We start from the raw sequence: 24207 nt of genomic DNA, 5'->3' as shown, positions 1-24207 counted from the left end.
CCTGTGCAGTCTGCTTCCTGGAGAGAGAGACTGATGGAGGTGAAACCGAGTGGCAGGAAGTGACAGTTTATTTCATTAAGCCGGCCTTTCGGATTCATTTGGTAATCATTATTCATGTAGAAGTCTCTCTGCGGCTCCTGAACGGAGAGGATGGAGCTTCATTCAGGCTCAAGGGTAGCTTTTATTTTAGCCCACAAGGTCTGCCTGTTTCATTCCCATAAAATACTGCCACGCACCAACTGACTGAATTACACTTGGCTAAAGCAGACTGACGTGCTTGCTAAATATAATATATTTTTAAAGTGACTTCTTGTATTCTTAAAAGTATTTGGTATTTGAAACTGAATGAATTACAATTTACCTCCCATGGACGTGCAACAGTGTGTGTCCTCATTTGCGTGCCCGATAGCAAACCAACCAGGGACCCGCGTTAACTGTTGTTCCAAAGCTGTGGCAGAACTTTCAGAACATTAACAGCGTGAGAAGCTCTGTGACATTCATCGACCTCCCTGCCAAAAAAAAGAAATAAACTGAAACACATTTTCAAATATGTAATTATGAGAAAAAAGAAATGCAAATAAATATCAAAAATTAGTTTAATCTTAATTTATACAGTCAATAGAAAATACGAGTGGAAAAAAACAAGAAAACAATTTGTACATTAACATTTCAACAGTATTTCCAACCAGTCTTTACTGTAGGAGCTCACCAGAAAATATATGCAATCTACCTGTACTATTTACAGAACGCTCTACAGTAAAGAAGCCGACGGTGCTGCGATTATTTCAATGCTACGTCAAGACAAAACGGAATGCTGAAACTTTTAGCTGATGCAGCATGAAATCCAGATGTGGTTCTTTTGTTCATCAGCGCACAAGACCTTTTTTTTTGGTCACTAAAAACATGTAACAAACTACGCATGGCATTTAGCCTCCAGATGAAACATGTCCCTGTCAGCTGACGTTCATGAAGGGTCGTCGCGAGAGAGAGGGGCCCGGTTAATTCTCTGGGACGCCTGCGTTTATTGAACCGAACCTCGCCGGAGGTCATCATATTGATGACAATCAGACAGCAGCAAAACAGAAAGAAGTCATTAAGCCAATCACAGGGAACCAGACTCCTTTCCTCCACTGCTAATATGGATAAACAGCAGGGGGGCTGCTACTGGGGGTAAAGCCCTTGACATACATTGGATCTATAAATCTATACTTTCGTTAATGTTTTTATACAAACCAAACAACCCTTCAGAGAGGAGGAGAACATGTGAGGACGCTTTGCTGTCCAGTCAGAGCTCGGTGTGCTGTGGTCGGTGGTCAGGGGAAGACGTGTTGCCAGTCTGCTGATGGTTCAGGAACCACTTCCAGGTCCAGTTCAGGCGTGACCTCTACCTGGTGCGCTGCTTCTTCCTGGCTCAGGGACACATCCTGGATCTGACCTGGAGGGAGAAACATGATAGGGGGGAGAGGGCTCTGATTAGCTCAGTCAGTTTCATAACAGCAGCACTTTGAAAAGCAAATTAACATGCGTTTACAGAGCAACGGCTCTGATTCTGCATTTGGTTTCCCAGTGGCTGTCATGGAAATGAGACCATTAGTCAAAAAGCTATTTTCTTTTGCACACTCATATAACATTTGTTTCAGACATTCTCCCTGTTGGGCTTCTGGATACTCAAGCGTCTGTTGCACAAACTTTAAAAGACAGTAAAAGGCGTAGCACATGAATAGCTTGAATAAGTGACACACGGAGGATCTACTGGCTGCAGGAGTCATTTCATTATCTCCCAAAAAAATCGGTATGTCTTTTGTGTTATGAGGTTCTGTCGGTTCGCAAAGAGTATAATCTACTTTGGCATTTTGACACTTAACACAGAGCCAAGTATGCCCAAAATTATCCTTCCAAAAAAAAAAAAAAACTGTGCAAGAATTACAAGGCTAACTAAGATCGCAGCAGAATGTGTTCATGAAAGCCAGAACAAAAAACAATGCGGCCGTGAAAGCTAGCTTCATTTATTAGCATCCATTTTAACTAGAGGCATGAATTCAGAGCTCTCTGTGACTGAGGAGCTGCTGGATGAAGCTGCCATGCATGGGACCGCGACGAGACGGGACATTTTGGATTCGGTGGAGAAGTCCGTAAGTAAAAAAAGGCATTGCCCTTGGAAAAGCTGGAGGCATTAACGACAGACTGTCCACCTGCAATGCGTGAAGGAAAAGCAGGCTTGGTTGGACTAATGAAGGGGAAAATTAAAAATTAAAAGTCCCTGTCACAGGCCTCTGATAATGTGGGCTTCTTACCCTGACAAATTAAAAGGATTTGTTATAATAACAGAGCAAAGAGCAAACATATATTTTATATCCATGCATGCAAATGCTTATGTAATATTTGTAATTGCATTTAGTTACATTTATACTTTCTTACGGTTACATGAAGCCATTTGAGGGTGAAAATGCGATTGACTCTGCTATAGAGGAATAGGGGGGGGGGGGGTCTGCAAGCTACAAGATCTACAAGCAATCTTATTCTCCACAGGTCAATTTCACATTTGAATGAGCATTAAGTAAAACAAGACTAAGCCTTAACCAAGACATCAGGAAGTAACGCTTTAACACTGAAGACGTGCACCAGATGATATGGAAGAGCTTCAGACAGGCAAAGTCGACGGAGCCGTCATCCTCTACAATATCACAGCGTTCGCAAGATGACGGGGAGTGTTTGTCCTTGTGTGTGTGCGTGTGTGTGTGTGTGTGTGTGTGCATGAGTGGTGAGTGCGTGGGTGGATTGAGTGTTTCCACGAGGCTCTTTCTCAACAGATAATGACAGGCATCATCAAATGACAGAAAGAGAAAACTTGAGCATGAGAGACATGAATGTTCCGCAGGGGAAGGTCAGCGTTGGCTCTCAGCACTCTGAAGTGTTTATGGACGTCACTGACAAAGTCTCGCAAACAATGTCAATTATTCAACACTTTTCCCAACGACCTCCTCCAGCTCTCCAAGCCAGCCGAGAGATGTGATCCCTTCAGCATGTCTTGGGTCTCTTCCCAGTTTCCTACAATCACAAGATTGTGAGTGGAGGTGAGGGTGGGAACGAAGACCGGCCAGAAAAATGTAGGTAGGTAAAATTCAGTGGCTTAGCTCCTTTTCACCACAGCAGAATGTCGCATCTTCCATATCACTGCAGACACGGCCCCAGTCTGTCAATCACTCGAAAAATAATAACGAGAAAAGCACTCGGAGAGTGCAGACCTCCACCAAGCAGCTCATTTCCCTCATAATTAGATTTTCACCGTCCACCTGGTGATCTGGATCATCATCAAAAGGTTCTAGATTGTTCTTGGTATCTTTATACACCATGAAAAGTAAAAGTGAATCGGAGTTGATGTGTATGTTTAAAGGATTTTTGAATCCATAAATGGGTTTTAATGTTAAAATGTAATACCGGTATATTTCTTTTCCTGATCTCATTCTGGATCAGATCCAGGATACATTTTGCATGATAGTGCATAAGACACCTTTATGACTGTGATTTTGAGTGAGTGAATTGAATGCATATTTTAATATATATATTCTTTTAAACAGCTTCAATTATAAGTAAATTGGAAAATCCTGTTTTTTTTTGTATATAGACAGACACAATTTACAGCGATCTAAGTTAGACCAAGACACATTTTCAAAGAAAAAAAAAATCATCAAGATCCATCCAGCAGTTTTTCCGTAATCCGGCTAACAAACTAACAAACAGACAAACGGCATCAAAAACATAACCTCCTTGGCAGAGGTAATGAACGCATCAAATTCCCATAAAGTCACTAGCCTACCAGTTGTTTGACTCTTTTTCAGATCCTGTGAGCCACAACATTTTTAAGTCTTGCAAGTTTCCCACCCAGCCCTCTTCACTGGTGTCACCCCAGTCAGCTGCTCACCATAGCCGTGCGATCTCTTCATATGGTGCTTCATGTTGCTCTTCTGGGTGAACCTGATGCTGCACACCTCACACTTGAAAGGCTTCTTCCCGGTGTGTTTGACCATGTGGACCTGCAGAGCGCTCTTCTGGTTGAAGGCCTTGTCGCACTGACTGCACTTGAAGGGCCGCTCGCCTGCAGGACAACAAACAAGAGCCAAGCAGATAGTTAATAAATCAGCGTGATTTTCATTATAGTGATGCTTTCATTATGATGTATTAAGTGCATTGTTAGTCTCTGGTTTAAATAGTGCTAATGCATTACCTTGTGAATGAGATTAAGACTGTGATGATGTATAATTAAAAGAGAGTGAATTTAAAGCAAATGTTTTGAAAAATATTTAATGATTCAAGATTGTCTGCTTTTTGCTTATTTTGCAAGAATTACGATCAAATCAACCAATTTTTATGCAAGCATCATTAAATGTGCTTTTTACGACTATATAAAAGCAGAAACGGTCCTATGTACTGTGGATAATAAAAAAAACTACAGTATATCTGACAGATGATACTGCATATCCCCGGTGCAGACCAACATACTGCATGTCTCCAGAACGTGTCCAGTTTTGGGAACATAATATCATAAGATAATAACAAGATCCACACCTTTAGGGCGCTGACAAAGCACGTCTGAACTGTCACTCAACTCTTCCAGCCATTTTTGAGACGCTATGTATGGACGGACAGACAAGGTAACCCCCCCCCTTTGGTTGGGAATGGAAACATGAGTTTCTATTTTAGACGTTGCAGCAAATAACTATTCCAATCATAAATTAATCGACAGATGAAAAATACTACCAAGAGATAAAAAGGCAAAGTGTTTAAAAAATATTTGGTCTCACCACTAATCCAAAACCAAAATAAATTCACTATAATGAACAAAAAAAAGAAAGAGAAAGCACTCACAATTCTCGAGCTGGAACTGGTGAGTTTTATTTCGACAGGATGTGCCGATAAAAAGCCTGCCAAAACGATTAATTACCGAGCGCTGATACTAAAGGCATCTCTGGGATGTTCCTGATGACACACGTCATTTCATGCTGCTTGAGGGATTCATCAATTACAACAATGAGTAATTCTATTTGCATCACACAATGTGATGTAGGACATCAATTATTTTTATATTCACATCTTGGGGAAGAGCAGAGAAACAATGTGTATAAACATAAAATATGTCTGTCCGTCTAACAACCAGTGAGGGTGGATTTCTCATAGTTACATTACCATTTGATTTATTTTGCTAATTCTCCTTTAATCTGCAATATTGATGCCTTCACTTTCTGCAAAGTCATCAGCAGAAAAACTCATTTGAAATATGTTAAACAGATTATTGGGTAATTAATAGATTATGCTAGATTTATTTGTATGGTGGTTTCATGACAAACCATTATTTAACATTGAAGGCTCTGGGGCGCCCTGGTGTGAGGCGATTCTCCATCATCCGCTTACCTGTGTGGGTTCTGTTGTGTCTCTCCAGCTGGCTGCGCTTGGCGAAGGCCTTCACGCAGGAGGAACAGTTGAAGACTCTGGGTTTCTGGGAGCTGAGCGAAGGGCCCGGCTGGTGGACCCGTTCATGTTCCTAAAGGGAAAAATAGATCCTGCTTACAGTTCAGCACACACAATCCCTCTAGGAGAACATGTCTGGAACAGAGATGTCCATCAGTGTGAGCTTAGACAACCTGATGAGGACCTGGACATACTTGTTAGGGACAAAAGAAGAGAAGAGAGATAAGAATTGATGAATAGAATAGAATAGAAGAGGATAGAATAGAATAGAATAGAATAGAATAGAATAGAATAGAATAGAATAGCACTTTATTGTCATTACACACGGTGATGCAACGAAATTAAGCAGGCTCTGCACAGTACAAAAAACAGTAAAGGTGCAAAAGTACAATACAAAGGACAGATGAAGTTATTGCGGTAGACACACAGCGTTTATGATAATTAATGCATGTGAAGACGATTATTTCAGTTGTTATTCAGCGTCCGTATGGCCCATGGGAAGAAGCTGTGAGACAGTCTGATGGTGCGGGATTTGATTGTCCTGAAGCGCCGTCCAGAGGGCAACAGGTCAAAGAGATGATGGGCGGGGTGTGAGGAGTCTCCGGTGATGGCCTTGGATCTGTTGAGGCAGCGAGATTTTGCGATGTCCTCCACGGAGGGCAGAGGACGGCCGATGATTTTTTTGGGCCGTGTTGATGACCCTCTGCACCGTGTGATTCATTTATCTGCCCCTGAGAGGCTTTTGATGTCCAATCCAATCATTATTTCTCTAACCTTTACCATATGTGTGTCCTGAATTCCAAAATTCTGAAGCCGTGTTTTTTTGGTTGCCCTTCAATAATCAAAGGGCAAAAATTATTATTCACCGGCCAACCAAGTAAAAAAAGAGGGGCAGAACATTCACCAGTGGGCCTTTAAAAATGTAAAAACAAGGTCTGCCTGCAGACTAATGACCCACCCTGGGGACCTGTGGAAAATGAAGCTGAGCCACTCTCAATGTGATGCCGAACTAATCTCTACCATTGCTTTTAAGGAAGAAAAAGTGGAAGCAGATGGCACAATGGCCTTTACTTCAAAGAGGAGAGATGGAGCCTGTGTATAAAGTCACATCATCTTCTTTCTCTCTAATATGAGAGCTCCGGCATTTAAAGGCAAAATCGCCTCAATCACATGAAGAGGATTGTAAGTAAAGAAAGAACCGGAGCTCCTTCAGTGTTGTTGTGTTGAGTGAGAGTGCATCATACTCTATCTGAAGTGCCACTTAACTCTTTCCTCCCTGACAGTCATTCTGCTCTGCTGCTTCTATACGTGATTTTCCTCCAGGTGCCCTGAACCCATCTGGCTGCAGAATAATTGGTCATAACTGTAATCATTATTAAAAAATAACTCAACAAATTTGATCATTAAGCTCTTTTTCCTTGACATAAAAATATTTTATCAGCAGAAAATCTAAAAAAAAGCTAACGTTTATATTGAAAGACGCTAGGACTTTTTTGTCCAGTTCGGGTCCTCTGTTGGCAGAGAGAGGGAGACTGGGGGTGGATGGAGGCCGAGTCTGACGGGGCATGCGACAGCAGCCAGAATGGTGGTCTGGCTCTTGGCGGCGGGCGGCATGTTGTCCGCCAGAGGCTGGACATCTGTCATTCTCTAACAATCTATCCAAGTTTGCTTGCAATATCTCCAAATAATTGGTCGTAAAACCTTCAAATTCTGTGCAACAATCATTGCTGGAATCGCCTACATGCACATCCTGTAGTCAGAACTCGCCTGTAGAGTGGCATGCATTATCATGCCTGCAGGTTGGATGAGGGAGGAAAGGGTTAAATAATGACCCTTATTTATGCCTCATATCGTGGGAAACACTTTGCTTATGGGATCATTTCATGACTGGATCTTTGGGTTGTTTTTCTTCCTGATGAAGAGGCACTGATTAGAAAAACCATTTTCCTTTAATCAGACAAAATGCGCGGATTTATTTGTTTTCTTAAATGTTACTTTTGTAATTATATAAACGTTAGCGGTTGTTACAGAGAGAAGCTGTACCCGCATGGACGCCAGCATCAATAATTAGCTTTGTTAAACACCCGAGTCAGTCGTGTTACCTTCAGGTGCGTCGCTCGCTTGAAGGCCTTGTTGCAGAGACAGCAGACGTGACAGCGGTCTTTTCCGTGAGCTTGTCTGCAGTGGCGTCGCAGCGTGTTGGCATTCTGGCACACCTGGTTACAGTAGTAACACTGGTTCCGGCTTTCTGTCTCCGCCTGGCCGTCCTTCACGCCTTTTAGCCCACCGTCTATAATCTGGATCACACAAAGATTATAGATTAATAATCCCTCACAAAAGCAACCGCCTGGGCTGGAATTGTCAGGACTGATAACGGTTTAGATTCTCTCACACTCCTGCTGGCAATGAATGATAGTCGTTGACAGAGAGTGGATTTTCAAATGGAAATGCGATAAAGAACAGTATAAACCAAATGAGTTATTCAATGTGTGATTCAAATCACTATTAGACGTTTATTTCTTGCCATTATTAAAACGTCACAGTGAATTATTTTGCTGTCTTTCTCTGTCTCAAGATAAGTCAATTCAAAACAGGCCCTCCTTGGTTTGACAGTCCATCCACTGTTATCTTGAAGCGCACAGACAAACTCACAGTGTATCCATTATCAGACGCTCCGTTTGTGGGTTGGGAATGGTGGCTGACCAGTATGACCTGCTGGTTTGAGCTGGCTGCTTGTGCTGATAGGCCAGAGTCATTCAACACAGCAGGAAATGTCTGACCCTAAATATCAAAAGAAGGCTCTGGTCAGGTAGAACTCAGAAATCAGAAATCAACCACACCGAGTTTTATTTACCTGTGTATTAAGGTTGAGGGTGACGCCATCCAGCATACCCTGGGCATCTGCAAGTGTCAGTGTAACGCTGCTATCGTTGGCCACGCCCCCCGGTGACATCACCAGGCTCTGGGAGGCGATGGTATGTGAGAGGGTGGTGCTGCGAGGCAGGCTGGAGACTGACAGGTGAGAAACAGGGCGCAATGTCACCAACACTTAAATATGAATACCAATGAATACCAATGCTTATAATGGCTGGATTTAATATGCAGCCATTATAAGCATTGATATTCTGCACACCCTTCCCCTGCTTTGTGGGATACTCTTTTCACTGCAGGGGAAATAACTTTGATATTACATGGTATAAAAAAGGCCATTGGGTGACGGACTTAAAGCTGGAAGCATATTTTGCTGCAATGTAAAGAAATAGAGCAGATAGTGGTAGAGCAGCCGGACTAGTGTTTACTGTTGCGGCTATAACATTAAACCATATTTGCCAGGAATTAATATTCAGGAATTGTGAATTTTAACTGCAATTTAAAAAACAATCAATTACATTTTTAAATATTGACAAATCAACACAATAAACCCTACGTTTTCTTCAAAAGACAAGGAGAAGAAAGAAAGATGGATGAATCAGACAGCGTGAGGATAGACTGCCTCTATGTCAACAGCTGTGAGGATGATGATGAAAGTCCGAGCCGCGAGGCTAAAACAGACGTATGTTCTAATGGAATAATAAACTAGTTGTCTGACTGAAACACTTGTATTATTTATATCACACAGCCAGTCCATGCATATTTAAGACGTTGCTGTTCTTAATTAAGTATAGAAGTGCAGCTATTAATGAATCTATGAGTACTTTTACTTAGCCAGCGAGCAGAAATTGATGCTTGCTTGGCAAAAACGATAATGCACGAGCTAGAAAAGAGGTAGAGAAAGCTGCATCACTTTACTTCAAATCACGAAGCCGAAAGCACACGGTTTCAAAACATTACGTCAAATATTGAACTATAAATCTGCCACCATTGCAAACCTTGACATGTAAGCTACAGCAAATGGCACCCAGAGAACAGTCCATCCTGGGTGCATAGATGTCGGCCCTGACAGCTATTTTGCCTTCATACACACCCTTTGTTGACTTTGTTGTGGAGGTGGTTGCCTCATCGTGGCCTTTCGTTAAAAAGGCCGTTGATTGAGAGACTGCTCCAGCCTCCAGTCCAATCAATGCTGGGACCAATCAGTGCTGCTCTTCTTAGAAGATTCACGGAAGCTAAGCTCAAGTACGTGTGGTTCCATGCAGCACTCTTTTCGTCTAGGACGTCACGGTGGGGGGGACGTTCACAAGATATGTGCGTGCACCCTCCCCGTGTCTACGCTCTGCACGTCCACGCTCGTGCATGGACTCGTGCATGAACTCGTGCATGGACTCGTGAATGGACTCGTGCATGCGTGCATGAGTCGAAAAAGAAGAAGAACAGAGGGGATAAAATTTATTTTTGGCGGTAATGTTTTGGCGAAAATTGGCAAAAATGTTTTAGTGTGTGTTACCATGGTAGCGTGCAGCTGCGCGCGTGCCCGCTATTAATTTAGTTTCGATTTCATTTTCAGAGCCGTTTGAGACAGAAAAGAGGGACGCTGTCCTGCAGCATCTGTTTGCTATTTTGACCAAAGTCTGGCACAGATATTTCATATAAGTGTCTGGAAACTGCGTATAATATGGGGCCTTTACGTCAAGTGGTGTTATGAGTGAGCGGCAGCACAAACGATAGCTTGATATAGGCCAAAGACGGGATTTTGTCTTCATTAATAAGACTCACAGGATTGAAGTGATGTTTGCTGAGCAGTGTGCCGATGACTTTGGCTGACGTCTGACGTTTGTTTTAGATAATTGAGAACAGCCGACGCTCAGGAAGCTGCCAGCAGGACTTGTTCGGGCAGCCTCGCCAGCTCTGCCGTGGAACCAAGCTAATGCTTGCACATTTCGTGATTCTGTTTGCAGACGTCAGTGCGTGCTGTGAACAGCGGGACGCCTGCCAGTGCCAATCTCTTCTCTCTCACGTTGCTATCGCCTCTAGTCGACTACATTTATGACCAGCGCGTGATCAAAGGCATCAATTTCACTGTGCCAAGGATGTGATGTTATTGATCAGTGTTGAGCTGATTGCTTTTTTTATTACTCAAAAACATCATTAAGGCTTTGAGTGTTGCACGTTTTTAATGCTTTTGATCACCTAGATTATTATTTGAGTCTCTCAACAAATAATAATAATAGAAAAAGATGCAAAAAAGGTTTGGGAACGTGTTTAAAATGTTTCAAGCCCTGTGCTTTAAAAACCTGTTTTATTAATGATGCACAGAATGACTGATTGTAAATGTTATGCTATGTTGTGAGGGTGTCAAGGATGACCCAGAGAGAAGGGTCAGTGTCTTTGTAACCATGAATGTCCTGAAGGCCTTTCAAATCTATTTTGTGAAAAGGAGATTAACATTAAACACTAAAAGGCCAGAGAAGTGATTCCCGGGACACCAGGAGTCGTGTTCCACTCCTAATTCATTTCTTCGTGTAAGGTCATGCGTCACATGACTGAGAAAAAAGCTTTGTTTATTGGTTTAAATAAAACAGTGTGTCCTTTTTCACCTTGGCTGGTCTTACTCATAATCTCTCAAGCACCTCATATATTTTTTTGTTTTTGTCAAAGTGTGTGAGAAAACTTGCTCTGCCACTTTGGATCTCATCCATGACTGTAAAATGATTTCATGAAGGACGATATTCTCACAGAGCGAGCATCCAAGGCTACAAAGTGACCTTTCAGCTGCCTCACTCTAACAGACCTGTGATACAGATACCCCTCTAGGTGTGAAACACACTTATCTCTACCAGGACTTGCCTGCCATTCCAGTGTTAGCAGGGCTCTGAGGTAGGAGGTGGTCATTGGAGATGGTCAAGGTGGTACTGGTGGGGTGGCTACTGAGCGGTGATGTCACCCTGATGCTGTTGTTCATCTCTGCACTGCTTGCACTGGTATGCTGGGCGATCAGATCCTGGCCTGCATAGAGAAAAGCAATTTTAAGCGTCCAGCATCATTACCTACATTTGTCTCTTTTGCTTCTCATAGAGTAGAATAAAGTGTAGAATAGCCTGGCCTAAATGAGGAGGAAAAGTGTCATTACGTACTCAGAATGATAAAATTTACAAAAATTAGGATAAACAAAGGCTGAGAAAATGACTTCATACATTTAGCTTGGCATCTTTGCACTGTGATTTATCTTTCTGTTCTGCTGCCTCGGGCAAATGAAAGAATCGATTTAAGAGAAAGAGAAGATGGAAAAAATACTTGGTGTGGCTTCAGAGTGAGAACATCAAAGAAATGTCACCATATATAACAATAATGTTCTTTTAAGGGATCTGAATGATCTGAATAGAGTAAAACCATTATAATACTGAATAAAGCCAGACGCTCTACAAGGTGGATACCAGCTACATCCCGGCCTATACACCATGATCTGGGGAGCTTTGAGCTGATGATGCGTGTACATAAATGCTATGTGAAGGTGTATTACAGGTACACATAATTGGTAACACAATGGGACAATAAGACTGCGTTAGGAGAGGCAGTTTCAAAATAAAAGAGAGTTATTATTTGCTGTTTTTTTTTCTCTGCTTGCAAAGATGTTCAGCTGACAGAGGAGATAACGCTTAAAAGACAAAGTAAGCTACATAAAAGCATAGCTATGTGTTTGCATGCCTAATTTCTTCATGGACCTTGTTTGTAGGGGGCATGGTCCCTACCTGATATGGTGAGGGTGATCTCCTGAGGGTTTCCTGCACCAGCGCTGGAGCAGGAAGCTGAGGCGAGGGCTTGGGTGAGGCTGGGGTTGTTAATGGTCAGCGTTATCTCCTGACTGCCGGTGCTTCCGGCTATCAATCCAGAGCTGCCCATGACGTGGCTTAGATCCTGAGAACCTGCAGAATTCACAAGAAAGGATGACACATTCATTCAGCTCATGATACAGAGAGTCTACTTCATCATTCGGCGAATGCAGCCGTGGGTACCTGTGGCGTCCTGCTCAGACAGGCCAGCTATTGTGACCTGAGCAGGTGTGATGGCAGATGGCTGCAGGGCCAGGGTGGTCAGCGGGTGGATGACTACATTGGCGGACACCGTAGGGTCAGCGGAGGACATGAGCTGACTGCCGCAGTGGGACACGAGGCCAGTTTCAACACTTAGTGGTTGAGGGAGGAGACCGCCTTGCTGTAACGTCTGCTGAAGGAGGGCAGGGTCAATCTGGAAGAGAAAGAACAGCTTCAGATGAAAGAGGAAGAGTGATGATGAAGATGGAAAGCAGGGAGGCAACAGCCTGAGGCTACAATTCTGGCCCAGCTTCATGGTGATTTAGGATACTTTCAATTTTCAACAAAAAAAATGTTGAAAAGTGATATAAATGCATATTAAGAAGTTAGATGGCTCTTCATGATTGAATGTCCTCCTAATATATATATATATATAGTATATCTTTATATTTCATATTCTCTAGTTTTGTTTACAATTGTACTATCTGTCCCTGGTGTATGGTTGTAAAGTAAGGACACTCTAAGCTCTGTCAAACTGCTTAGAATACACGATTCTGTCTGAAACCCCAACCAAAAGAATAGAAATCCACACGTAAGCAGCAACTCATATTTGTGATGCTCATGGGAGCCATTACCGTAGCCTAAATGATATACCTGCATTTTGTAAAAATGAGTTTCTCAACAAGATCCTGAAGGCTGCTCCTCATTCATTCCTGCAGGCATATACAGTTTCTAGGGACGCTGAAGAGGTCATTAATATCCTTTGGTTATTACTTCTCATTAGATCAGTCAGCGGATATGAGCAACACAACAAATTACAATATTCAAATTACAGAGATTCATTAACAAATAGAATAGATATAAAACCCAGTGTGGGGACCGGCAGTGTCAAAATGAATGAATAATGGGCAAATTATGGGTTCCAGCTCTGCTCAACTACTTTCTGGAGCTCTGGTAGGATTGTAGGCCGTCTCTGTGTTAATTATTTTGGTGTGCTCACTATAAAAACACACATTATCTTAGTAGCACAAAGGCTGTGAGATGCCCTGTAAGAATACTCACAAATCTGGAGCCATTGTGGTCCTGCAGCTACAGTAAAAAATATTACTCAGAGCTTTTTGACTTTCTCTGGACTACAGAACTACTGAATATTTATTAAACACATTTTCATGAGCTTTTTTGCTCATGGTGAATGATAAATATCTTAATTATGACATCATATCGGCAGATTGGTTTTTGTATTCATAGATGTGCACATGAAATATTCATCAGATGACCTTCAGTAAGAAATTCTGTAACCAAAGCTGAGGATACAACTAATGCATGAAACACTTTGCGTTAAATAGCCTATAAATAAAAGACACCTTAAATAAGTAATTCTATCAAGACAGGCAAGAAACTCATTCATCTTCTGTTAAATCAAATGGCGACAATGCAGACTAAAATGCTGCGATGCCAGGAATGCTTTTCAAAAGGGTTCGCGCTGAGAGGGAGAGTAAGACTTTGTGACTTAAAAACCTTTTCTAAATTTTAAAAGAGAAAACTATTCAAGAATATTTTTGTTGTGCAAATACTTTGGAATTGTTAGGCTACTACCAAATGATGTTGATAATATCATTCATGTTAATTCTCTGAAATACCATGAACATCGCATGAGCATTAGCAACATTGCACCGACCAGCAATATTTAGTCATCTCCTAATCACTCCTCAAAAAATATAATTATTATAATAATTTGGTTTGCTTAAATGAAAAAATTAATAATAATGTTGCTCTGTGGCTCAATTTTGTCAAGTAACCCTTCAATAAAAGGCAACACCTTTCACTAGCAACTTGATTCATGAACATCAAGAAAAGGACATCACAAGAGGATATTGACATAGTCATTCAAGAGAGCAACCTGCAGCGTGATGTTGTTGATGTTGTTGGTATCGATTCCGGAGATTTGGACATTGGGACAAACCAGGTTCGCCGGGGTCAGCTGCAGGTGGATGCCATCCAGGGTGGTCAGGCTGTCTGGGAGCGAGACGGTCAGGTCTCCTGTAGCTGCAAAAAACACAAAGACACACATTAACACAAATGCACAAGCACACAGAGAAATCTTTAGATACAGGTATATCAAAGCTCGTTATAAATATCATGCTACAAAGAGTAGTGGGCCAGAAAGGGACACTTTTCTAGAATGATAAGTGCCAAATGCTGTGAGGTGACAGTGATACTCACTGCGCCACCGTGCCGCCCTTCATTGCTTTCCATTTCTAATTAAAATATGAAATTCCTTTAAAATGTAGTCTGTTCATTTATTTAGAAATTACTTTGCAAACACATTTTTTAATACCCATTTCATTATGTAAGAGTTACGCAATTGGCTAATAATGACAGAATTATTTTACTTATTATCATTAAAATAAATATACTACTGTTATTATCATTACAATAAAAGTAATATCAAATTAAATTAAATTATCAGGGTTTACGGAACCCACTGGCTAGAATGCTCCTTCTTCGGGTGTCAAAGTTGAGCAACATTCCCTTCACCCTAAATCCATTAATCAGCGTGAGCATAGCAAAACTGTCTGTGTCTGCTGCTGAAGTGCGAAAGCCTTTTACGGAGGCCCAAAAGAGCCGGTTCTTCTTTGACACCAGGATTTTCTAACTGCTTCCAAAATTGCTGTTTAGCTGAGGACAAACGTCATTTAGAACTATTTGGAGTTCTTAAGAGGACTTTCGGTGCCAATAAAAGGTGGACTGGAGGAGAGGGAGTAAACAAGAAGTAGCTTGTGGTGATAAGACATGTTCCTCTTCCCAGCAAGGCCATAATTGTCCAATGTGATGAAAAGCTTTTTTCCCCGGGCAACGACGTTGACACTGCCAACTCATTACGGTTGGAACAAACACTGGAACCGTCTCCTGCAGCATTTTATTTACCGTACATCCACACCCATTGTGGCATTCAACGGTGGCAAATCTGCTGTTAGCTGGCCATTTACGAGACTGTTTGTTTTTTGTTGTTGTTGTTGTTGTTTGTGGGGGCATAATAGTAATTTGGAGAGTCATTTTAGGGCAATTTTTCTCTTTGGGCGTACACGTCCCAACCGCTGCACAATCCCTACCTGACATGGAGGCAGGCAGGATGGCCTGTCCCACCAGTCCCGGTTGCAGCAGATTCTGGTCAAACTGCCCTGTCAGGACTTGGTTGGCTGGGAGGTAAATGTTGGTGTCGGAGTTCGGCGTTTGTAGCAGACCAACAGTTTGAAGAGGATCTGAAGCTGCTTGCTGCTGCCCCTGGCCCGCTGCAAGAGCCTGCCCAGGCCCTGGATCCTGAACCTGACCGGAGTGACAAGTGGACAAGGTGGACCGCTTGGATTTGCTCCGGGCACTGATGGGCCGGAAGTGACACAGGATATGGGTTTTGCGGTGGCCTGAAGTTCTGAAGCGGAGATCACAGAAGGGACATTTGAAGGGTTTGGATCCCGTGTGAAGGCGCATGTGCACCTTGAGGCTCCCCTTTGTAGAGAAGGAGGTGTTGCACATGTGACAGCTGAACAGCTTCTGTCCTGAAAAGAGAAGGAGATTTTTAAATCTGCAAGTTAGACATAAGTTTTACATAAAAAAAGGACAGCGCCATAGACCCAGTCCTTTGGTAAGACACTTGAGCTTTCATTCAACTTCATTTTTCTTCTTTTTCCCAAGCAACTTAGCAGCAGGTCAATGCAGTAATAATAAAACCAATAAATGTGGCAGCACACATCTTTAATACCGGTAATTCCTTTTTAGATCCGTCTGAACCAAAAATGTATCAAATGAAAAATAAACACTAAGCACAATTTGTAGTCTAAATTATAACTTTTTTGCCATATTGCCTGTGTTGACACGCTTGTGTAATACATGACTTTGGGTTCATATACGTATAAAACAGCTTCGGCTCCGAGCAGCGAATCCCAGTGATGAATCTCCTGACCTGTGTGCGTCTTCACGTGGCAGTCTAAGGTCGATTTCACAGTGAAGCTCTTCCCGCAGTCGTCGCACTTGTAAGGTCTCTCTCCTGTGTGGATCCGAATGTGCCTAGAAATTGAAAGAGAGTAATGATTGCAACACTGTCTGTCATTACTCATCAGCACCCCTCCTATTTCATGCCTTTAGTTCCAAACGCGTTTGCTAAATGAGCTTTCACGGGATTGCCCTCAGGCGTGAAGAAAACAACAGAATAATTCATGTCCAAAGTCAGAGCTCTGCTGAAGAGTCAGTGGTTGGAACAGAGCCAGAAATGATCGACCAGCTTAATGAGATTCAAACCATTTATTTCTACAACTAAAACAATTCTCTTCTGAAAATAAACTGTTGTCACACTTATTTATGAGTGTTAAAGCAGTTAACTGGGGAATATGCCTTTGTGACATTCCACTGGCTGAAGTGCCCCCCCCCCCCCCCCCTCCCCTTATCTTTAATCAGACATCTGGTGGCACATAATTGCCTCTATAAATTGCTTGGGATGACCCATCAACCCTTTCATTTGCTTTCTGTGTGAATTTCATTTCGAAGGTGCAGCAGTAAAATAAAATTTACCAAGGATTCTCTCTGAAACCAATACGAACTGCTTCTGATTACCTAAACGTGCCTTTCAAAGAACAGTTTAAAAACAAAATGAAGAAGCTGGAAGGAAATTAGACTTTCCTCTAGGGCAGAATGACAAACCTGGACTCTTATTCACAAAGCAGTGACAGTTAGACCAGCTCCCCTGCACATCACTGGTCATGATACTGGTAACTAAGCAGTTTGACAGGGCTTTGGCTGGTAATGATGGCACTTATGGTGACAACATCCCTTTGGGATTAATAAAGTATTCTGAAGTCACATTGTGTTGAGTATTAGCCGTTGTCCTGACTGACATACACAATAGCAAAACAATGAAAAAAAAAGATTGACATAACCGATAATTTAAGGGTTTAAAATAATAGTTTAATCCTTGTGTGCAAACATAACCTCCTAAACATCTAAGTGAAGCTGCCATGGTAGGACTTTTTATCTTACCTGACGAGGTCGCTGGGCTTCTTGAAGCTCTTGGGGCAAAAACTACAGCAGTTTGCAAACTTGGGTTCCGTTTCCAGTTCCACTGCCTTATCCTTTATCTCGCTGATTCGATCCCTCTCGGCTGCTGACTGGGAGAGGATCCGCTCCGACACGGAGGCCTCCTCGCCGGGATCCTTTGCCAGTTCCGCCGCCTGCTCCTCGGTGAACGTGATGATTTCCAAACCCCTCCTCTTTAAATAGTGTTGTCCTCCTTCATCTTCATCTTCATCTTCATCTTCATCTTCCTCTTCCTCGTCTTCTTCTGGGACATCTTGACTTTCCAGGCCTATAACTGTGAGATTTGTGGTCAATTACAGCTACTTGTGTTTGGGGTCCTTCTGATGTTTGCCAGCTGAAGCTGAATTGAAATTGGCTGGAACATTCCTTCAAACCCCTGGTTTGATTAATAGTGTTGCAAAAACTTCATCCCTGTCTTATAGTTCAAGAAGACAAATGTTACAGATGGTTTCAAACTGATGAAGTGTTGCCCTGTCTCCTTTCATTGCAAACATTTCCATGTACTTTGCATTCATAGTGTCATTGCGAATATGTACATTATCTCATCGTCCTTACTTTGCTGCTGAACTGCATGCACTTTCTTCATGTGCTTCTTACACAGCAGGCTGGTCCTGAAGCTCTCGTCACACATGCAGCATTTGAAAGACTTCATGTGGATAATCATGTGACGGTTCAGGCTTCCATTCGTAGTGAATGAGGCTTCACAAACGTTACACTTGAAGGGTTTCACTCCTGCCAGGCAAGAAAAGAAAGGCAGGGTTTGACGTTGGAAGCAAAAATTCATAACAGTTTTGCTCAAACGAGTTGCTAAAAACAAAATTCATTTAAAAACTGATAAATTGACACAATGTTTCTGGCAGACATTTAGATACATTGTAAAACAAACATTTTTAAATTGGGTTTTGTTTTTCTGCTTCTATATATTGATTTCTTGAAACACAGGATACTGTGATGACTGATTTTGGAAATTGAAGTATGGAATAAATACACCCCCCGCATTCAAGAGATGAGGTGATTCAGTTTGTCACTTACACATCTCAATGTAAATACAATGAATGTGTATTCATGAATGTGTCCATGACATTTGAGATTTTAAAATGTGATTCACTGAGATTTAATCTGAGTTTTTCCTCAGCATGAGCTGAGCTCACCTGTATGTGTGTTGAGGTGGGACTTCAGTACTCCAGCCGATACGAAGGCTCGCCAACAGAGATGACACCTGTATGGTTTCTCTCCAGTGTGGGAGCGAACATGCTGCTTCAGATGGCTTGACTTTTTGAATCCCTTATTACACCAATTGCACCTGGAAACAAATGTGGTAATAATAATAATTACTGCTATTTGCAATACCACTCATGAAAAGAGGACAAAAAAAGCCCATCAGAACTGGCTTTCCTTTTTCAGTGGAAACCCAATCAATCATCTGAAACAACAGGAATCATGGCATTACGTGGGAAGCGTCAGCGTGTCCTTGAAAGGTTCAGCCAAACGCTGACATACCAGAGGCTCAAGAAACACAAAGCGTTTGAGAGGATCTGCGTGATAGATACGGGAAGAAACCATAGCGCTTACTGGCGGTATTTAAACACACACACACCTGTAGGCTCTCTTGATGGTATCCTCGCTGTCATCATGGTAGTCCTGTGTTTCGCTAGTCAGCTGAAGCTCACCCTGACTGGTCTGCTGAAGAAGCCCATTGGTCTGTTGGTTTGAAAAAAAGACCAATTAATAAAACATCATTGATACGGAAAGAGATCAACGACTTTTTTTTAACTTTACAATGATGTCTAAATATATTGAAATAATTGATTAACATTGTGAGAAACATAAGCTTAGTCTTTGAGGACAACACATTTCATTCACATGTGTTAAAGATGGCAGTACAGTCAGAGGGCATTTAGCTTAGCTTAGCTTGAGCAGTGGTTTTAGTGTGGCTCCACACCATTTCACTCAGGATTGAAAATCACTCCTTCCTTCCTGTCATATCTAATCAAATGTTTGCATTTGAATATTCCATCCCCTGAACTAATTCTGTTGCGCTATTTACATTCTAACAAATAACTGAATATTTTTGTATTTATTTATTAGGACAGTTAAATTGAAAGCAAACACACAAGCCAGGATACTCAGTCTGACACGATTAATTATTACACCAGGCCATTAATCGTTGAATCATCTAACGCATTACTGCAATCTGTACTTTATAAAGATGATGTCTGAGTGTCTGAAATCTGAAGGGGCATCACTCACCACCTCATCACCGGAGACATGGAGCAGATTTGGGGGATGATAACTGGAAGACAGGGCCTGAGACTCCAGGGTGCTGGAATCCTGCAGCTGCTGGACGGTGGAGAACTGGGGCTGGTTGTAACTCGTCTCAGTGATGGTGAAGCCTGAGTAGAATAAACAGAACACATACAGTCTCCGGAATTACCCGATTTACGGGTACTGGCGGACTGCAGTTTTGACTCTATGTGGAATTAAAAGTAAATTTTACATTTTCCCTTGAATAATCATTCAACAGCATTTTACTGAAAATATGTTCTTTCTTTATTACACCTTTAAACATGCTATTATAAAGTTCTGGAAGCAATCGATGCACTATTAATTCAAGGAGTTCATTCCATAATGCCACAGGAACATTGGATCTGTAATTATTCAGATATTCAGCTGATAAGGCAATAAAACGTTAGTGAGAGAAAATATGACTTGGGACTGCCCAATAGCTGCACATTGCAGCAAAAATATCTAATAAACAACAAGGAGAAGGCCTTAAATTGATTTTAAAGATTGAACTTCGAGTGAAATATGCTGAATCAGTGAAACTGCTGAGCGTCAACAACTATTACTGAACAGCACAGGGATTGCAGCCTGCAAGGGGAATGCGCTAGATGGAAAAACAAAAGGAATTTATTTTCACCACAAACTGCTGACGTGGCGATATATCGAAGATAGCATCTCTCTGCGTCTGAGGCTGCAGTGACCTTTCATTGTGTTCCTTTATAGCAAATACATTCTGGCACGTGAAACAAATGAACAGAAAGGCCTGATTTAATAACAGAAGGGATGAAAACAAAATGGCTGGGGCACAAAGTGGGAAAGAAAAATGTCGTTCTACTTTTAAAAGGCACTAGAATCTCCAAAATAATCGTTCTTATCGGTTTTGTGGATAGTGCTCTGAAATGCAAAGGTACTTTGTTTCAATTATGTTAATTATTAAGGAATATCAGAATCCGACCCAGAGTTTCCTGAGGCTTCACCCTAACCCAGACATAGATCACCATCTATCAGGTCTCGTGGTCGCTCACACTGCTCCTCCGTGACAAAGCTGATGAGGCAGGACAGCAAACCCAATGGGCACAAAATTCATTTGGTGCATTTGTTTCGTTCCAGCACAACCTGAGTGTCTTTAAATGCGCTTCATTGACCTGCTCTGCTATCATGGCTAATCCATGCTTCACACAAAACCAAGTAGAAGAGCAGGTTGAGTGACAGGAGACCGAAACTTTTAATAAAACCTACATCAAAACCAAAGATGGGCAAATGAGTCCACAGTGCAAACAAGGTCTAAGTCACCCATACTTCATGCTCAGTTGTTCACGGTTAGTGCTTAACGACATGCTGTTGTCTTGCTATCTTATCATTGTAGTTAAGAAAAAACAGGACGTGTAATCCATATTTTCTAGATGTAGAAAATTTGTCTTCCACTCTTTTTTTTCCAATTTTATCGGTGCTTCACTTGTGGTCTTTTTTTTTATTAGTGGACTACACCAAAATTTTGTGTTTTTTGTAAACCGAGTAGGCAGGTGGGCTCTTGAGCTCCTGTAATCTAGTCTCGGAAGATGTCTTGGTTTGTGTGTTCGGTTCTGATGTGATTCCAGGTCTGTTCTGGGTTCACTTGGGTTCACGATGCTCCCTGCAGCCGCTGCCACGGGGTTCTCTATTCTGACTGCACTGGATCCGGGCCGCCAACAACAAATCTGTTGGCATGTTGACACCGTGATTTATTTGTTACAAGTAGCGTGGCAGCGCTGTATTTGAGAGCACTAACCTGGATTCAGTTATCCTATAGATGAGATGTGAACCAATGAACTGTTTGCTTTGCACTCAGTCAGTGGCTTTTTCCACATCTGAAAGCGGCTGTCTCTAATGGAGCAGTTTATTCTATCATAACTCTTTTCAAATAAAAATCGATGGAAAACTCTTTCTGGATCAACATGGTGTCTTTAGGATAACATTTGCACCAACTATTGTAACAGAGAAAAAAGTAGAGTGATTACGAGAGTGGCAGGTGACGAGATCAAACTCCTGATCTGATCACATACTGTATCTGGCAGAATAAGAGAAGCAAGACGGCCTGACTTCCTAGTACACTCAGGAGTGTATCGTAGATTTAGTGGCTATAAAACTGCTTTTGAGAGAAATAAATGAATGTCTGGAGACACAGAAACACAAAAACATTTGCGTGTGTGTATGTGTGTGTGTGTGTGTATACCTTGTGTCAGAGCTTGCTGGTCAAAGGGAGGCTGAGGGAGTACTGGCGTCTCAAACTGGCTGATATTTTGAGGCAACGTATGTTGGGCAGTGACGTAGGAGTCTGTGACCACAGAGGGAAGCGCAGCAGGTTAGTGTGACGCTCAGTCGTATTATACGCATCATGTTATGTGTATGCAAAGGCACGGGACATTATATTTCTAGTACTGCTGACACTGGCCACTGCTCCTCCATGGATGTGGACCAGACATCATCATACTGACAATAGCATCGCAATAACAATAATTGTAAGAAAAAAAAGGGGTAAGAATTTATACAGCTCAGAGATAAAATCAATAAACCATACAAATGCATCTCCTCCACTGGGCCCAGTTACATAGTGTCTGTGTAAATGGTTAGCAGATCTTTGAAGCGGTTATTGTTGTGGATGCTCCTGCATCATTGTGTGTGAATGTGTGTGAACAGGTGAATGATGGAAAGCATTATAAAGGTTGGTCAAAGTAGAAGAGTTACAGGTATATATAAATACTGGCCTTTTACTTTGAAACTCATTACTCTGTTTGTTGCTTGTTAAGGGTCAAATCCAGTCTGTGCACTAGGAAAATGTCAATAAATATATTTAGCTGTGGTCAAGAGGTAATCTGACTACAGACATGCGTTTTAAAACAGACTTTGTGCAATGTGATGTAGATAGATAGTCTTTGCAGTTGCACTTCAAAATTGGTAACTGTATAATATTGCTCGCATTGAAATGTTGAAAACACACTGGTTTTCCTTGAGATCAGGTTGATGTACTTCAACCTATGCCCAAGATGTCCCACCCTTCTGAACTCACTGTTACTTACCCTCTCCTTGGTCTGTCAGGGGGGCCTCTAGTGTAACTTGCTGACTTCCATTCACTACTTCTGATTGGCCCAGTCCTAACATGCTTTGCTGCTCTGTTGCAGGAGGCTGCTGGAGAGAATCCCCCTCTAGCTCCACCTGCATGTCGTGTGCCACAGTGCTTCCATCTAAGGGGTCGTCTGCTGACTGGGGCTGCAGCTGCTGGGCCAGTTCATACCTCGTTTGACAAGGAAGATACATTTAAAATCGTGATTTATGCCTGTGGTTTTTTATATCATAACACATCATAACATTTCTGGTTCATATTCAACACCATGGCAAAGCCCAAACCTGTGCGTCTTCATGTGCTTCCTGCAGTTGGGTGATGACTTGAATGTCTTCTGGCAGTAGGGGCACATGTAGGGTCGCAGGTCGCTGTGCGTGGTCATGTGGCGTCGCAGGCTCCCACTGGTGGTGAATGTGGTGTCACACACCAGGCACTTGTATGCCTTTAGGCCAGAGTGGGTCCTGATGTGAGCCTTGAGGACACCCGAGGAGGCAAACCCCCGACAGCACTGCGAACACTTGAAGGGTCTTTCTCCTGTGTGCGACCTGAAACCACATGCATCATGCATTTTGCTTTAAGTACGATTTAAGTATACAACAGTGTGATGTGTTTAAATACATCAAGAGGTAATTGCTGGTATCTCAAATTTAAGAGTTTGAAATGTGGGCATGTTTATACTGAAACATTTCCTGAAGATAAGCAAAATTATCAAAATAAAAGTACATTTCTTCAAAACAAGGTGGAAAAAAAATGAAATGCTCAGTTGGTAATTTTGAAGAGTATATTTAGTACATTTAATTTTTAGATTCCCCGGTGATTTGAAGCGTCTCCATTTTATATTTATCTGTGAATCAAGCGAATTCCAACATCGGTAAGTACCATTAGATATGGAGCCCCTGAGCTGTGAACCATTAATCTGACCTGACAACTATAGTGGTACAATTTATGATACTGCTAGGATGACAGCGGCAGTATCTCAATAATTCTCTCAATACTGAAATGAAGAGAGATGCTGGAATAGTGGCACTAAGGAAAATCTCGAAGAATGATTGAAGGTAAAGAGATAAACTGTGCAGGGTACGTACACTGTCCATCATCCTAAATGCATGACTGGTAGGGTCATTTCAAAGTTTGTATAAATACAAATCCTTGCATTGTTCATTTATGCTGGGAATTACACATTTTGGGGGGTGTTTTATTTCCTGGCAAATGCTGAGCACCACCTGCTCGTCTCTCCTCTATCCACTTGCCTACTATTCTTTCTCCCGAGCCACTCTGCCATATGCATTAACTGTCAACATATCGTCTCTCACTTGGTTTGTGCCTCCCCATTAACTGCAGATCATCTGTCAGAGACCTTAG

At 42.0% G+C, this 24207-nt stretch overlaps 1 protein-coding gene across 1 annotated transcript in view; it reads right to left on the bottom strand.

The window, feature by feature from the left end:
- Positions 1–1240: 1240 nt before the first annotated feature.
- LOC137917769 (zinc finger protein 236-like) overlaps positions 1241–24207 on the bottom strand; it is a 40291-nt gene continuing 17324 nt past the window's right edge. The window contains exons 13-32 of the mRNA XM_068760499.1: positions 23130–23390; positions 22802–23016; positions 21958–22059; positions 19713–19855; positions 19060–19163; positions 18614–18765; positions 18018–18194; positions 17406–17736; positions 16336–16439; positions 15488–15931; positions 14275–14420; positions 12357–12588; positions 12093–12266; positions 11191–11349; positions 8321–8478; positions 8119–8247; positions 7569–7763; positions 5410–5539; positions 3923–4096; positions 1241–1435 (exon numbers count right to left, since the gene is read on the bottom strand). Of these exons, the coding sequence (XP_068616600.1) occupies positions 1314–1435; positions 3923–4096; positions 5410–5539; positions 7569–7763; positions 8119–8247; positions 8321–8478; positions 11191–11349; positions 12093–12266; positions 12357–12588; positions 14275–14420; positions 15488–15931; positions 16336–16439; positions 17406–17736; positions 18018–18194; positions 18614–18765; positions 19060–19163; positions 19713–19855; positions 21958–22059; positions 22802–23016; positions 23130–23390 (3652 nt within the window). The 3' untranslated portion in view covers positions 1241–1313. The remainder of the gene's footprint in view (positions 1436–3922; positions 4097–5409; positions 5540–7568; positions 7764–8118; positions 8248–8320; positions 8479–11190; positions 11350–12092; positions 12267–12356; positions 12589–14274; positions 14421–15487; positions 15932–16335; positions 16440–17405; positions 17737–18017; positions 18195–18613; positions 18766–19059; positions 19164–19712; positions 19856–21957; positions 22060–22801; positions 23017–23129; positions 23391–24207) is intronic.

This window comes from Brachionichthys hirsutus, chromosome 3 (genome assembly GCF_040956055.1).
Source record: "Brachionichthys hirsutus isolate HB-005 chromosome 3, CSIRO-AGI_Bhir_v1, whole genome shotgun sequence".
Classification (NCBI taxonomy): domain Eukaryota; kingdom Metazoa; phylum Chordata; class Actinopteri; order Lophiiformes; family Brachionichthyidae; genus Brachionichthys; species Brachionichthys hirsutus.
This window is presented reverse-complemented; position numbering and strand designations above follow the sequence as displayed.